General features: G+C 38.5%; 1 protein-coding gene across 1 annotated transcript; it reads left to right on the top strand.

The window, feature by feature from the left end:
- The first annotated feature begins 4,858 nt into the window (after positions 1 to 4,858).
- On the top strand, positions 4,859 to 17,373 carry LOC139966778 (galactose-specific lectin nattectin-like). The gene is made up of 3 exons (XM_071970131.1): positions 4,859 to 5,260; positions 14,129 to 14,347; positions 15,344 to 17,373. The coding sequence occupies exons 1-3, from the start codon at positions 5,188 to 5,190 to the stop codon at positions 15,532 to 15,534; spliced, it is 483 nt and encodes a 160-aa protein (XP_071826232.1). The 5' UTR covers positions 4,859 to 5,187; the 3' UTR covers positions 15,535 to 17,373.
- The last annotated feature ends 642 nt before the right edge of the window (positions 17,374 to 18,015 follow it).

Here is an 18,015-nt window from a genome sequence, read left to right as displayed (position 1 = left end):
AACCACATGTATGATGCGAATTTGTACTGAAGAAATAACAATTACGAAGAATGGCGACTGGTAAAGCTATTTAAAGTTAAGTTTAGTAACAAATCTTTCACGTAACTCAAGGCTGACGGCAATAACCGTAAAACCACCCATAGGTCAAGTGAAGAATTGGCCAAATATAGAATCTTCTTCATCGTGGTCCGCCTGGTACCGTAATATGGTAATGCGATTTCCAAGCTGTTTGTAAGTAACGTAGTTTATTTATCGAATTTGGTGTACTGTTGAGATAATTGCATCATTTGCAATTTTTGTAAAAAGAATTCTGAAACAGCTAATCTGGATTTGCTTTTAATTTGTCAGGCTTTTACAACTCTATTTATAAAGATGTACTTCTACTACATGCTATTTATACTGGACACAAATAAATTGAATTGACGCTCAGTCAGTCGGTACACGTGTGATCAAATTTTCTGGAAATCTAACCAAAAAGCTAAAATGTAAATCACCTTACATCCCTGATATAAAGTAACTACCTAAAGTTTTTTTTTCTAACACAAAGCGTATTAGAAGAACATTCGGACTCTCTGTGAATCTTATTAGGTGGTGACGTGAAGAGGATATTTAAATGACATTTGCTACAAACCAAAAGCATTTAAATTTTCAGAAAGTGATGTGAAGAGATTTTACGGTTGGAAATTTATGGAAAATTAATGCACGGTTTGAGACGAAATGGGAAACATGCATAAAGTTCGTATTTTAATTTTATGCTGTTATGTATAGCCTACCAATCTCTCATGTAGCTTATAGAAGTTAAGACCAGAACCAGGTTATAATTGCCCATTTTCCGCGTGGGACATTCCCACCAATACCGAAATTGTTACCTATGAAGTACTTATTAAATAACTTGTTGATTGGGTAGTTCATATCCTGTCGGCAAACTATTAACACTTCGTAACGGTCCCGCTGTATGTGTGTAGGTTGCTCTATTGGTCGATAGTTGCTTCAGTGTACACACACATTTGACTCTCCACGTCTCATTGGGGTTCGAAAATTGGTCTAGCTATACATGGCACCACTAACTGACCTCGAATAATCCCGAACATAATACAGTTGACAGACTGTTTGACCATTTTACCTGATAACCTAAAACAAACAGGATACATATCTATATTAGGATTTGTAGACTGTTCTGGATCGTTAACAAGAACGAAGCCTTCTATTGAAAGCTATGAAAGGGTCAACGAATTATAGCCTAATGAAGACGTAACTAAGTCAAAGTACATCCATATGTAAACATTAACGTTGTTTTATTAGTCAATATGATGTTATAGGTATGGTATTAAAACTACATTTTAAGATGAATTTGCCGCAACGTAGTGGCATCCTATTTAGGACCGTTAAATTAAATATATATATATATATATATATATATATATATTTGTTGTGTTGCTCTATTTCAAGGACCAAAAGGTAGAAATGGGAGATTGCCATGCATGTGTACAGGCCTATATACGGTACATTCCTATATTAAAGAAAAGAGAAAAAGATTGTGGATATCACTAACTCCCAGCAAAATACATGTAGGCTATGCTATATCTCAATATATGGTCTGATTGGGGCAATCAACAACGATCGCAGTCCGACAGATTGATCATACCGTGCAGCTAAACTTGAAATAATTTCTAACCTCCTCTCTTCTCGTATCGTGTAATCGTGTCGTGTGGCATGTAGTGTAAACGGTGGGCTCATATTATTACACGGTTTATCAACTTTAATGCTGTATCCTGTCGTAGAATGGTGTGATTGGAGCCTAAGTGGCACCAAAATTGCACAAGAGAAAATAAGACAAATTAGCCTCAAAGAGTTGCAAATGAACCAATGGAGTATTACATTTCATGTGACGTTGAAAACTTTTATTATTAGAAACAATTTCTTGTGGGAAAATACACGATTGGCTTATATAAATCGTGAAAATTTTAAAGTTAAAAGTACTCTTATTAATATCGTCAGCGGTAAGGATTGGTAAATGCTATGTCCTTGAATGAGATATAAGTATTGTTTAAACAAACAGATATGTTGATTTATGCGTCATGTTCCTCCGATCATTTCATTTCATATCTATAGTTGTCGTTTCACACGTGGTTGGTTTTGACTGTTTCCGCAGTTTAAGGATGTCCTTATAGATAATTCATAGCCCCCCCCCCCCCCAAAAAAAAAAAAAACTGAAAGGAAGAAACATTTGACTGCTATATAGTATCATGTTTCTGTATAGCTATTCTGGTTTCCAGATATTCACTTTTAAAATAGCCTAATTAATTTCTCGAATGCTCCTTTAAAGGCTAAATTAATGATAACGTCGGCTCCTAAGTGCAGGCCTGACATTAATGTTAACCCACTGTTTTATAAATTCTAATAACTCAACAAAAACATGTTCTTTTAACTTCACATAAACAACAGTGCACCCGTGGATAACAATTAACAGTCAACACCATGCACATGTGTCCTTTATAAATGTATAATACATTAGAAACCCGTCATTTGAGGCCATAAACGTTTCACGTGTTGCATCTGATTAGGAATGACCTAATGGTCTGTGAATCAGACTACAAAGGTCCAGTGATGAACCTCATATGTTGAAAGGGCCTTCTCTCAGAGATTAAAAGTTCTATTGAACTGGACTGATAAATAGCATGTAGCTTTTAATGGCCTACAACATACCTTTGAATTGCCTATTTCTTAAACGAATTAGTGCAAGTTCATGGGATTTCGTTTGAAATGTATTTATTTCCTCTTTGCTGGCGAAGAGGAAGGTATACTGTTACACGCACATATAACTTTGACCAACTTTAAATTGGTATATTTTTTACGCCCACATCCATAGAGCGCCAGCAAAATATCTTCGTTCCCACGTGTGTTATTATTTGGCACGACTATGTAGCTTTAGGGTATATAACATTTAACAGGAATGTAGGCCTGTAAGTATAAGCTTCGAGGTATATCGGGGCGTGTCAACTACCCAGTCGGTCCCTTTGGATAATTATGTCACCGAGCCCCATGTTTTAAATCTTCTTTTTCTTTAGTACAGTTAAGAAGCGTGAGAATGACAGAATTTAGCCAGAAGTTAGTTTTTACTCCATGCATGTTCTTGGGCCTCTAAGTGACTCTGGGCCCCCGGGGTTGTATTCCCTCTCCCCTCCCCCTCCCCTCACCCCCTCCCATAGTTTCTTAATACACGAAGTAAGCGATTGACAGTTCTCTGAAGTTTTTTCTGTTAATGAGTTTACAGGTTTGGTAACCATAATCCACGGCAAGGACAAATTGTTTTTAAAATACTTTAAGATGAATCACAATTTTGTTAAACTTATTACAAGGCTAAGTGGAACCTTTTTAGGTTAATCGTTTCCTGCTGTGTTCCAATAAAAACCTTAATTTAACCTTGACCAATAAAAAGATACATGCATATATTGCAGTTATTTGCTTAGTGTCCAAAGGAGACAAGGTTCGGAAGTGAAAATACCTGCCGCCAGTCACTTGGAAGAACTACGTCATGATGACGCTAGATTTTAGTCAGCCGTTTTGTGCCGTTGACACGAATCTGTAGATGAATGTGCATGGTTACTAGTAACAACATGAAAACTGATATAGAAACACATTTTTAATGATGACCACTTATATTTCGAATTAGAGAAAATCAAGGAGGAAAAGACAAGAAAATATTCATCGACGCCTGTATAGTATTTCACCAGCGGTTCTTGAAACTTTACTATATTTTGAGTTATCGGCTGATTATGGTCCCACATGTGTAACGTGAATCCTTTGTTTTATTAATTATAATTAATCAACCAGAACATGCATCTTTTAACTTCATATACTAAACAACAGAGCTAGCTTCCTTGGATTACATTCAAACATGAAAAGTGTTGTTGTACTTTACTTCCGATAGATTGGTTTTTAACGGTCTGCAACATATATGCAACAAAATGTTGTGTCCCTAAGTCATTCTTTAAAGATAATCCGCACAAAATACAAAGAAAGCACCCATATTTATACTAAACGTTGTATCTAACGGATTCAAGTCTTAAAGCAGCTCCTTTTTGCATTTCAGTATAGTAAGCCATCATATTCCACTCAGCAGCAGTTTCACTCCTGTATATACCATATACGAACGCAATTTTGTACGAAATTAAGGTATTGGTAAATTACCTTGCCCAGATTCTCATGTGTATATTATGCCGGACCTAGGGTCCTAGTCATGGGGTATTGGTTCCCGATATCTGTGTTTTAAAGTCACGTATAAGTTGTAAAAACATATATATCTTGTGACGTGCGTTATAAACTGAGATCAAACTAAAGCCACAGTGCTTTTTACGTGACCCGCCATGCGGGATCCAAAACGTCACGGCCAAACGGCACTAAAAAATAAATATGCCCACCGACCTGCAGAGACAAACCCCCAACCACCCACTCAAACATTCAAAAAACCACAGTGAAACGAAACACCCCCCCCCCCCCCAGCACACCACCGTCCAAAAAAGGCAGCCCCAGATAAACGGCGAAAATCGCCTTCAACATTAAGGCAAATTTAGTAGTGCTGTTTACGTGACCCGCCATGCGGGATCCAAATCGTCACGGCCAAACGGCACTACCGAATCATCCCATTCTGATAAACGAAACTCAGGTCAAGCGAGCCAAACTTTTACTTTGCATGGCGTGAGATGTATAGCCTGTAACGCTGAGAAACTTCAACCACCCTCATGCTTTAAACCAACTTCAAAGTTATAAATACCACCAGGTGAAAATCATTTGCAATAAGGTCAAAGGCGCTTGTAAGATATATAATGAAGGCTCGCCCTCGGTCGCGAAAATAGCTTGTTTTAGCCGGAGGTAGTTACAACTCTCCTATTAAGATCCAGCTATATTGCATTGGGAATAGTTTCCCCGACTACAATAGTTCCCATTTTTGTGAGAGAAACTTTCGTCTTAAGGACCGACAAGGGATACTTTGTAGAGACTGTGTTTATTAATTCATTTGTTCGCAATGCAAATATTCTAAGATCTACAGCGACACCGTCACTCTGAGCCCTCTCGGCTGCAGGCTATAAATAAAGGTAGCTGGTTGGATTTGCCCTACATTGTTTGATAAGACTCCATCGAGTAGAGAACCGAAGTTTGACAAAAAAATTATAATCGAGTTAGAAGATGGACACTACAGCAGCACTTTTACGAACGGCTGTATTCCTCGCCGGTACTTGTATTCTTGTGGAAGGCGGAGGTAAATATTTATGCCTTTAAATTTGATACTTATTGCACTTAATTATTTGACACAAATAAAATACCTGAAGAATATGTGTGATGGGTCTCGCAGAAGTGACACTTTTCTCAGTTATAGGTTTTAAGTGTGTAATACGTTATACATGCAGCAATGTTTGCCTGGTTTAGATTTTCGTATACAGCAAGGAGAAATATTACAGCTAACTATATCGCAGTATTCCCACAAAAAGTTTATTGCGCGTTCGAGCATATTCTCTACCCCCCCCCCCCCCCCGCTTAAATTATCGCTTTTTTGAAACAGAGAATATGCCTATAGGCCGAAAATATTTCGCATATAGTGACCCTTAAATTAAATATTTAAAAAAATTATCACTTTTTAACACTGCAAACAGAAGTAGGACCATATATTGTTATAAATAGGCTTAAATTTAATTAGCAGATTGCAGCTAATAATTTAACTTGTAAGAAAATGGTTAATTGCTATCAAGTAAAAAAAAATGCGTGTTTTATTACAAAATGTCCAACCTTACAATATATACCGACACTTTTCGTACGGGACCGGCATATGAACTTGAACACCACCAACATGTGGAGCCCTGGGACACCATGCTGACAGTTGACATCCCTAAGGCAATACCGTCAAATAGACGTCGCTAAAAAGTGTAATGTTATAGAAAATGAATAAAGAAAACCCCCAAACTTAAAGCCATATTGTAAACATATAATGTCTCTGGTTAGGTCGGTTTACTGGACATGATCTCTGCTTGTATATAATCTTACCCAGTATAATATATGTGACCGTATACAAAAAAGAAATGAAACTAAAATAGCTAGTGTCCCCCCCCCCCCCTTCACCCCGGAATATCTAGATATGATGATATCTTACACCTCAAGTGTTTTGGTCTCTAATAACGGAATAGTGGCCGATGGACTTATATTGCAAAATCATTGAGTTCTGGAGAAAAAAGTCCCTCGCTCTTGAAGCAAATGTAAATACAATGTATCGTCAGATATGGCCATACTATAGTTCGTTGCAAATGGGAGATATTTTAAATTCATTATTTTTTTTCTGGGTGGGGGGGGGGCTAGTTTACATATACTGCGAGAGAATTTTCAACCTGGCAACGCCTATCGGTGTTTGGTTTCTACTTGTGTCTAATATTGGTGCCGTTCGTATATGGCATATTATCGTTAACAGTTTGGCAATAAGTGATGTTGACTTATTATGGTCAATGGCTATGGTTTAGTATGCTTAGATTAAATGAAAATAACTGTTATGAAGACGTCCTACATTTTTCGCCACAGCATAAGCAGTAATTTGATGAGCAATATTGAAATCATTTAAATATAATTATTTTACGTGGAAAATCTAATGTCATACCCACTCATTAATGTATTCTTATGTAGGCCTAGCTTTACCTCTCTGGCGCTTTGAGATTCTATACACCGGTGTATATATACTAACAATGATCTGAACTAAGCACCACATTAGTTATATGTTAGAAAAACTGTCTGGAATTCGCTAATTTGATACTATTTAAGAGTATGACATGCACGCATCCATCTATTATACGAATGGATTATAATGTGTCACTAAACAACGAGACATAGCCTATATATATACCAAACTGACTACTAAAAGGCTCAAAACCCTCAAACAAATTTATTATTTTTTTATTTTATTTATAATATTCAGAATTTTGTGACAACTTTTTGTGCTCAAAATCTTCATGGTGACCGGCCGGGCAGATTGGTCTACTAGCGGCATACTGGTTTAGTCAGTCAATGAACTATGACTATAGGCCAATATAAATCTCTGTAGCTACTAATATCACTCGGTCTCGAAAGTTTCGTCCCAGGTGGCAAACGCGCCACTTGCTTGTTTCAATGCCCCAAATGCCACCGGTTGTAACACTGAGACGGTAGCAGTTTATGCCCCCATTCCGCCCCTGATGGTGGCGTAGACTAAACAAAGTCAGTCTTTACAGATGTTTGTAACTATATGAAGCGATGCTTCTATATTGGTTTTCTAGTTGTATACCCTTTCTGCCACTACATTATTATCGACAGATCGTACCCTGCCGTTGAACTTTTACGTATAAACCGTCGATTAAGTTCAGTAAGTGAAACTAGGAAAGTCGTCGCGCCGCCGACGTGTCATCTCATTTTGAGGTTGACCCCTCATCATGTATTTGAGTAGTTTCTAGAAATGAACTGATATGTACTTGGCCCAAGTAACACTTCCCTCGTCTGCAGTCATTGAGTAAATGTCATTCTATATATATACAGAACAAAATATTATTCAAACGTGCATGGAGAACAGAATGACGCCATTCAAAAACAAGCAGCTATAGGAATCGTCTGAAGCCATGAACGAAGCGCACATACTCATATAGCACAAACCCATATTGCAATGTCACGTAGGCATATTACATATAAACAAGATGAACAGACGTATCGCATTTAGCGGCCAAAGAAATATTGGTGTCTGAAGATTTCGTGAATGTATTTGACTTGTCTTAATGTTCAAAAGCTGAGTATAGTCGGTTTGAGGTATCAGTCCAATGTACACTTACTTGTGTTGGAATTGTCTAGTGAAAATCACTGTTGTGAAAAGTATTGAGGTCACACTCACACTCACACCCACTACCCCGCCCCCCCCCCCCCTGCAGATGTCAGGTGCCATGCACTATCCTACTTGTTGGTAGCTTACATTTTCAATAGAAAATCGGGTGTTATTTTGTAATTTTTCCAGCTTAGCACTGCTATACATTATGGCAGTTTTAACCACCGGGGCCATATATCTTCCAGCAAACCGTAATAGTTTGGTAAGGAAAGTGCATGACCATTTTATGACCAGCGAAATAGATCTTAAAGATACAGACAAAACATCTATAGTCTTTACTGTTATCGTATTAATCATGAAATAGCAACTCAGGTCACTACATACCAGACTTATATTTTGACGTCATGACATCGCCGTTCTAATAATAATTCAATATAAATTCGTTTGACTGATTTTATCGGAACAGGAAGAAGCCTTTTATCAAAGGTGATAAATATTCCGTTATCAAAATATCTAACTTTTGCCATTTTCTTGGTGGGCTACACTATATAGCCATGGTTAACCCTGACGTTTTCACCTAGATGGGCCTTTGTTGTTGTTTTTTCTTGTACCTATCCACGCCTGGGAGCTTAGGATGTCGCTGACTCAGTTCTCATATGTAGAACATTAATATTCACATTTATTATCACTGAAAATGATTGGCTCTGTCACTGATTAAAGCCCACAAAGAGGCGTAGGGACCAGTTACTGACATCGGGGACAACTTTGTCACCTGGCCACGTTTTTGAAGTCTCCACTTCCCCTTAAGGCTATTATTAAAATAAATCCGCATCCTTCTTTAATCCATATTGTTCTAGGGACACTACCGACCCCGGATTCCGGGACCAAAGTCCCTGCCCCCCCCCTCCACCTCCCTTAACGCAATATCTTGTGTATTATCATTTGTGTGTTATTATTTTCAACTAACAGATTAATATTGACATAAAAGACAACCTTACTTTTTGTAGTTGCTTGAATTGGCATTATGTACGTTGTAATCCGCGAAGACAAGATCTCTTTTATGTAGCAGGCTACACGGGAATAATAACATCCGTTTGTGACCTACGTAAAGCAGACAATAACAACATTATACTCTTGTAAAGTTGAAAATAGGAAGCCGCCATATTCTTGATAACATTTCATTATAATGTTAACTATAGTCTGCAAATCAAGTGAAGTGCGATAATAGGTGATAATCGTTCGGGGAGAGATCAAGCTTATAATGAAACTTGAATGAGGCAAACATATTGAATGAATGAATTTGGAAATGAAATAAAGATATAAACTTGTGATTAGACACACAGTTCGGCTGTCTAGGAAAACCTCATTATATAGCTTATATGCAGACCTAAGTAAATTGGTCGCATGTAGACCAATTTGAAATATTGAATTCTAATTCTTGACATGCAGGAAGGGCAGAGAAACCATTCACAGAAAACTATCACCAGACGGTAACGCAAAACTGTCGATATCCTATTTTTCAACACTGAAATGCAGTGATGTTGTTTTATAGAAGAATATTGGATCACGCCAGAGGTGTAACGATTAATATGGTAGCCCGGGGCGGAGGGGGGGGGGGTCAAGGATTAGATTAGGCCCGTAAATGAGCAAAGCGGGCAACTGTGAGACCACACTAATGCAATGAGATTTGGTACCCACACCTTGATGAAATTTTAACCTGTTACCCTGAACGAAATGTGTGTTCTTTTTAGGCTCAGGGCCCCTAAGGCTCCGGGGCTTGGGACTTTGCCCGTTTTAACCCCCGCCCCCCTTCCCCCCTGGCGTTACACCGCTCGAAATAGCCAGCGTACGAACAATTATTTTCTCTACATTAATATAAATAATAATTATTACACACACCACCATCAACATTAACACCCTCATGTACAGGACTTGCTCCGGAAATCTACTTTGCTTCCTGTAGCTTTCAGGGGCGGCGAAAAGAGGGTTCAATAGAAGTAGGACACACGTACTTCGAGGGGCATTGGGAGATGTGATTTTGATTTGGTGCAAACCAAAAACCTTCACCTCAAGCATTTCGACATAATAGATCCTGCGTTCCGTTCCACAAATTCAAGTATTTGTATCTTTTCCAACACATGGCTACTGCTTAATTATTGTTTTCCTTCTTCCTTATTTTCAACTACACCTTTCAATTACAGACTGTTTTCTTTATTGTTCACAGAAGTTGTTTATAATAACTTCAATTATCTAAAAAACAATCATAATGACAAAGTTGGAACATGAATGGTATACTTTTAATCACCCCGAAAGTGACATTATACTTAATAAAACGGGGGAGGTGCCAGGGTCCCTCCCTCTCCCCTCTGGTTTTGCCGCCAGTGGCGTCGCCAAGGGGGGGGGGGCAGGGGGGACGTGCCCCCCTGGAAAACCTAGTGCCCCCCCGAGTGCCCCCCCATCTGAGATTTGGGTTGGTCAAAAAATATATACATATATTTTGTTATATTCAACTCCCATCATCTGAATTGGTTTTTCATAAGGACAAAAACTTCTACTCAATGTGGTACTCATATACACCAAATGTTAGATTGGTCCAAGCTTCCCTTCTTGAGATATTGTGTCCACAAGTGAGGCGACGCACACACATACACACATTCTCCGCCTGCATGAATGCATAGGTTACGATTATCATCGAAACCAAAAACGATCGCTTAATTATGTCTATGATCAGAAGACCCACATTAAGATTGATATCGGCACATCCTGGCAAGACACAAGTTCTGAATATATGGTACAACCTTGTCACAATTATTTTTTCAGTGTTTTCCCGAGTATCTGCATGCACTTCATCTGTCGAGCAACGTATTCAAGCTAGGAGAGACTGATCTGAATACTATTTAAGTGACGTTAGCCTTATAGTCTTACAGATAATACTGGGGAATTGATTATGTAGCCGCTAAAAATATTCTGCTAACAAAGCTCTCTTATTATGGTCAGTGGCATCGCCAAGGGGGGGGGGGTAGGGGGCACGTGCCCCCCTGGAAAACCTAGTGCCCCCCCATCTGAGATTTGGGTTGGTAAAAAAATATATATATATTTTGTTATATTCAACTCCCATCATCTGAGTTGGTTTTTCATAAGGACAAAGAAGCACAGTAATTCGTATTTTCTTCAAATGAGCTGCGAAAAAATGAAAAAGTTCATCCTTGACTGTCGGGTATCGAAGTCGTAACCCGCGCCATCACAACAGGTGTCGATATTTACATTGAATGTGTCAGTGCTCACGCCATACCAGCGGCTATACACGTCCGGGAGTAGAGGGGGGTAGAGTATTCCAGTTTTTAAGTAGGGTAGTTGAGAAGGCTCCTATTTTGCTCATATTGTAACATGTGAAGACTAGCAGAAAAATGATACTTTCATTCTTCTCACACGTATCACTCTTTGACGTTCATATTGTACATAGACAAGCAGAAATATTATACCTTTATTCTTCTCTCAGTTATTACTCTTCCAAGTTCATTCTATTCCTTTTTTAATGCACTTGACTCATTGTCATGCTGCTTGTGTGCATTTGTCATATGGGTGAGAGTGTTTGTCTGCTGTCTGTGTGTGTCTTTTACCTCTCGTGAATTGGATGCCTGTGAAATGCCGAAAATCCGGACCTGCTATGAGAAGGGAGGGTACTGCAGTATGTTGCCTTGGTCTGAGGTTGACAGGTTAGGAGCTGACGAAATGTGAGAATGTGAGGGTCCGCAGGCACCATACTTGCCTATATTTGTGGACCCATATATTAACCCTGTTGTGTAGGGGTGCAGAGGTCATTTGAGGTCAGATGCTTGTAGGAACAAATGGCGAATGTTCACACCTGCATACTGAGCCATACTCGATGTGTGATCAAACTTTGGATTGCATGGTGAGATCCCTGATAGGAGCCAATAACGATGCTGGAACCTGTTACATCTTAATAGATAATGGGAGAAAACGAGAAGGACAAGAAAGGAGTCGGGGGTCATGCACACATTAATTCAACAAATGTAGGTTCTATTGATAGGGTTAGGCATAATATCGACAGCATATGTGGTTCATATCCTCTGCAAAATTCTGTGCGTTGTTAAAATCATTACCTCAAAAATAGCAATTTCTGGAGATATCTTCAGATCGAATTTAGCATCAAATGTGGCACCATTTTGCATCCAGCCCATCCTCCGTATGCGAAAATTTTCCAAAGGGGAGGGGGGCACCCCCTCCCCTTAGACCCCTCCCCCAGGACGGCGATCCGTATCCACCTAAGTGCCCCCATCAAATGCTGGTGCCCCCCCTATGCCCCCCCAGACTGAAAAGTCTGGTGACGCCACTGTTTGCCGCCCGTGGATAGTCCAGTGTTATATGTGTGGAAACCCACGCGGAAGTCAAATATGCAGTCACTGTACATAAAAGGTAATATGACGTATACCGGGGATTAAAAGCACTCGTATCCATTGTTTTCTTTGCATAGCCAATAACCCTACTAAATTAGAGATATGCGTTCCACATGTAGCTCTCGTTAAGTATTCGTCAGAACGTAACATTAATTCCACCGGGAACTGACAAAGTAGGCTATACCACGAACACGCCTACATTAGTCTGTTGAGTCATACTATGTTAAACTCATTACCTCGACATACAAAACATCTTCTGTAACTTTGTAAAAACATAACTGATTTACGACCCAAAAAAATGGAGTAATAACTTTCCATCCCGGCACAGTAAACATTTCAGCAAGGGACTTTAAAAACCACATTGACGCCCATGCGAAGTGTAAAACAGAGCAAGCATGTCTCTTTCACATTCGGCAAATGATTGTTAGTTTAAGCTATCACGTTTGGTTAAAAAATAGAATATTTGGATATAATTTCAACATTAGTTTCATGTGTATGTGGGTGTAACCAAGGAAATATTGAAGTATTCAAGTTAATATGTCATTGGGGACGTCTGGGATAGACTGTTTTTTCTTTCTGAATTGATGGTTCATCGCCTGGTGTCGGTTGAGGTTTGTTGCCGATTGATATAGAGGACGAGTTTATACAATATATCCATCAACGATAGTATTCATTTACATGAATCATTCTGTTGCATACGTCACAAACATATCGCACATAACCAAACTACAAAGGATGTGTACCTCTTTCCTTTTAATATAACCTTACTGTAAGTGGATAACATAGTTCAACTCGGTCACTCAGCCACTGACAAAACACAGAACAGAATATGAGAAGACTATATCAATCCGTTTGGCATGAATTGAAGAATTGTAAGAGAGTGTCTTCTTCCGGAGGTCAAACACCTTCCACGTTTCATCACTGCTATAGACGGTTATCATAGAAATATGACATGGATTGTTTTTTTTTTGTTGACAAAGAGCAAAGTGCTAGTTTTCAGCAGCTTGTTGCAGTTCATAGACATATTTAGTATTTACCGTTCCACTCAAGGGGCGGTTATAGTCATACCGGTTTACCGGCTCGGAACCGGTACGCCGCTGTGTCCAAGGTACCGCAGAAAAAACCAAGACCAGATGTGAACGCCAAGACCAGATATGAACGCCAAGACCAGATATGCCGAAGCTTTCGATTTTTCCTTTGTCGCGAAAGTTACTACCTTCGGCCACGGCGCCGAATGTGCTTGTTTCAATGTTTCAATTTTCAGTAGCAAGTTTATGCCCATAATTATATAGCCTAGTCCGAGGGGAGGGGGAGGGGGAGGGGAAGGCTGAGCTATCTCTTATTTCCTTTTAGAGCGAAGGAGGGTGAATAAAGTCCCCAATAGTGGTTGCGCCCCTGTTGTTGAAGTTAAATATTATTTGAATATTATATGAATCATGTTTTGTGTTCACGGTCGGTTTCTCCAAAGATACAGACATACTTTTCCTCATATGCATTTCACGAGCATACAGTTTAATGTGGCATATTTCGTAAGTAGTATTTGCAAGAAACGATCGTTCAGTTAATACCGGCCGAGCGAAATCATATCACCTTTCATACTTTCATTCCCAGTATACCTATGTATAGTTTGTACAAAGTATACTCAAAGGGAGTTTTTCCTGATTAACGGTCATTGGATGTAAATATAAACAAACGATAAATACTTTCACCGTGCTAATGAATATTTATTTTATTTAATGTAGGCCCTTTTTTAATTAATAACCAAGTTTTGTCTTGTTTTAATTATTCTCGTCGATTTATGACGACACGTATTTTCCAACTTACAAAATTTGGATTTCTCTATCATTTTTGTACATTTTCGTATTGTTTTCTTTTGTTCTAACAGGGATTGGAGCTCAAGTAATTTGTCCAGCAGGATACAAGTACTACCAGGGTTCGTGCTATTCATTCAAGACAGAAGTTGTTAATTTTGAAACAGCTCGAGAAATATGTCAGGCAGATGGTGGCGATTTAACAAGTATAATGACGAGGTCAGAAAATATCTATGTCGGTAACATGGCGGACGGTCAAAGGTCATGGATTGGAGGAATCCGTACGAAATCTGGTAATTCAAATATGTATAATATATATATATATATATATATATATATATATATATAAATTGGTTTCCATGGTTATGTATCTGGTTAGTTATACAGTTATCTATGTGCAAAACACTTACGTTCACAAGTCATATGTTTTCCAGAGTTTCATTAACTGTGTATGTGCTAACTTGACTAGATTCAATCACTTTTATAAATGAATAGCCGAAGTATAGACAGTGTAATTCTGAAATGGTGAATTTGATAAACTACCGTTTATATTACAAGGAATCTCAGCCTAAAACAATTTAATTTGACATTTTAAACGTTACTGTTTGCTCTATGTTGTCTCGTACTGTATCTGTAACTAGTGAAATAAGAGGTATATATTCGCCTACGTACAACATGAAAGTTCTCAGAATACACCCAGGAATGCTTTGACAATATTTCAGTTGACACGAATGATACAGGGCGGATCCATGGATAATGAGAGGAGTCCCGGGAACTATCTTTCGCACTAAAAATTAGCTGCGCCAATAACTTAGTTCAAAACAAGAACATTGGAAGCTTTAACGTACATCGTGAGCTGCCCTTCCTTGCATTTTAGGGAGCTTCAGGACTTACAAAGAATGTTTAGATTCGCAAAGTATAAACTATACCGTACCGTACTATATCACATGACTGTGAAAAACAACTGAGTTTGGGCTATATACCTATTCTTTTCACTGGTGTCGGTAACCATAGTGCTTTGCTTTATATACTATTTAAAGTCTTGCTCATTATGCCTACAAGAAGTACGAGTGTCTACACTCTTTATACTTAACATTCTGCTACTTTCAAGCGGCGTTGTAACCGGTTATAAACACTTGTTACTCGCTCTTCAGTTGTTTATGTTTGGTCTCCGCAATTACTACCTGCTAGTTTCCTATCTGCGTAGATCTCTTTCCTCAAGTCGTTTAGTCTTCCCCTTGAAGGAGACTCTGCTAATCCGATGACTTTGACCTTTAACCTATCGACAGATGCAGTCACAACAAGCTTCCGGTGGGTCAGCAGGGAACCGTGGGGATTCACCAGTTGGAGGAAGCGGGAACCGAACAACTGGGGAGGACGTGAGCATTGTATCGAAACTAACTTCGTCAGAAGAGCCTGGTGGAATGATCATTTCTGCACCAAAGAAAAGCCTTTTGTTTGCGAGATTTCTATACTTTAAGTAAAACAACAACAAGAACAACAAACAAAACACACCATCAACAAATTCTATGGAAAGACCAGTTAACTAAATACAGGCATACTATATATATGTCTTCCAAACAATGTAGAAACAATAACCAAACAATAATGAACTATATGAAACTATGAGATTAGGACCAAAGTAAGATGTCATTAAGGGAATTAATTGGGCCACCAATGGCTTCGTTAGAGGTCGCGAACTTGTCAATACCGTATTACGTCATCAACGCATCACTGCCGTACTTCGTGCGTTACGTGCTATCTTTCACTGCCAAGCTATGTCACTATTTTCTCACAACACTGAAGCTACAAATCACCTTGTTTACTGTAGCAAATTAACACAGCATCTTCTTCTCGGATACCTGACTGCAGATATTTAGTACGAGTACAAATCGCATAAGTACCGTATACCGGAGTACAAGTAAAAACTTGTCATTGTTATGAGTCCGAGTACAAAAACAAGCACTAAGTCAACGACAATTACTTACACTATAGTGTTTATTAATATAAGTAAATGAACAACGATAAACTGACAAGGGAAATTATAAACAATGGTAAAGAGCAAAGAAAATTATGGCTAGAGTGGGATTCGATCCAGTGACCTCTGGCCTGGTTAAAAGCCCAGCGCTCTGACTGCCCCCCTCAGCAAATATATAAATAGTCGTGAACTTCTCTTCTCTTTTCCACTTATCAGATTATATATTAGTATCTACATATTGCCTAGAGTAAGATTACTGGTGGTGCATATTCATGAGGTCGATTACGTAAGGGAGCTGATATACTTGGTATGAGTGAATACTATACTATACCATAGTATGTTAGGATACTATACAACGAATATACCATCAATGTCTGTAACCCCTAATTCAGGCAGCCAGTTAGGACAATTTCCTAATGCTAATATACCTCTCTAAACTGTACTCCATTATCATACTTCAAAGCACTGGTATTGACAGTACAAATAGTTCCTAACATTTCATCTGATAGAAACATGATATTGATACTGCTCATACTGAAATGCGAGTGCTCTGAAGCGGGACATGGCAGTACAGTATAGACAACAAAAAATTGTACCAACTCATGGGTACTTCAGGTATCAATGAGCTACAGATGGTACCTGGACTTGAAGTTTAAAACTGTAGCGTCTGTGTCAGTGCCCTCACTTTCTTAATGCAATATAGTCATTGCAACAAGGACAGTACTCTTCCGTCGCCTTCCTGTGTTCAAGCCATTAAGCTTGTAACAGAAGGTAAACAGCATAAGTCCCTCGATGACATGATATTTTCACAAGCATTTAATATTTAAGTCTTGTATACATGTAATATAATAAAGCGTGGGCGGCGTAGGAATTTAACACACCTTTGACAGTTCGATTTCGACGGTCACGAATCCATATTTGTTATTTGTTTTTTTGGGCCCTAATGTCATCTAACGTTTAGACAGTATATGAAGATGCAACCGGGAACTATAACCCGCCTCAGCAACTAGGAAAGTATGCATCAGACATGTGTAATGTTAATTTGGAATAATCATCAGATCTATAAGCGCTTCACTCATCGAAATATGTTCATTCAGGAGTCGTGAATATACGATCATGTTAATTTTATGTAAATATCTATTTCATTAACTTAATTTCGCCAAATGTGCAAGCATTTCTTATTTGTCTTTAGTAATAAATTTCGAATGAGAAAATCATCGGTTATTTTATTTTATTGGGTATTTGTCAGATATTCTGAAGATTTTGCTGCATTAGACTATTAAACCACTGGACGAAAATTCATTGCAAAAAAAAAATACAGAGAACTGAAATTTCCAACAAGCACGTGCATCTTTTTTGGAATGTTCTTGCTTTTGATATCTTTTTTAAAACTATTATCACACACAGGCGTATTAAACGCGTATATATAGGAGTAATGGGGAGGGGAAGGAGTAGGGGAGGTCGTACGCCCACAGAAACATTTTGGTATATCATACCTCCCCCCCCCCCACACACACATACACTCCTTCCCCCTCGGAAGTTAACTTAAAACATTAGTCCAGGTCAAAAGTTCTTTTTGATATGTTAAAGAGGAACATAATCTAAGCATTCTCGTGAAATTTGCATTCCATTCCTTCATACCGTTTTTAAGATATTGACAGTTGAAGTTGCCACCTTTCGTAACAACAGTGAACTTGGAGCAAACAGGTGTGACGTCATTGTTGCGCATTTGTATTTCTTAAAAATTTACGCCTAATTTTATAATCCACAATTGGATGCATCCATAATGTAAATGTACCATAGGTATAAGTAATTTATAATCTTCATATCCCCTTTAAACAAACTAGTTACCCTATCCAATCCAAGGTTAAATCAATAGACTGAAAAATAAAGAAGAAAAAAACAACTCATTATTTGTCAGTGTGCAACTATGACATCTACCTGTTTGCTTCAAGTTCAGAAATGGTCATCAAACTTAATTTC

This window comes from Apostichopus japonicus, chromosome 4 (assembly GCF_037975245.1).
Source record: "Apostichopus japonicus isolate 1M-3 chromosome 4, ASM3797524v1, whole genome shotgun sequence".
In the NCBI taxonomy this organism is placed as follows: domain Eukaryota; kingdom Metazoa; phylum Echinodermata; class Holothuroidea; order Aspidochirotida; family Stichopodidae; genus Apostichopus; species Apostichopus japonicus.
Note: the sequence above shows the minus strand (reverse complement) of the source record. Positions and strands in the feature narration are given on the sequence as shown.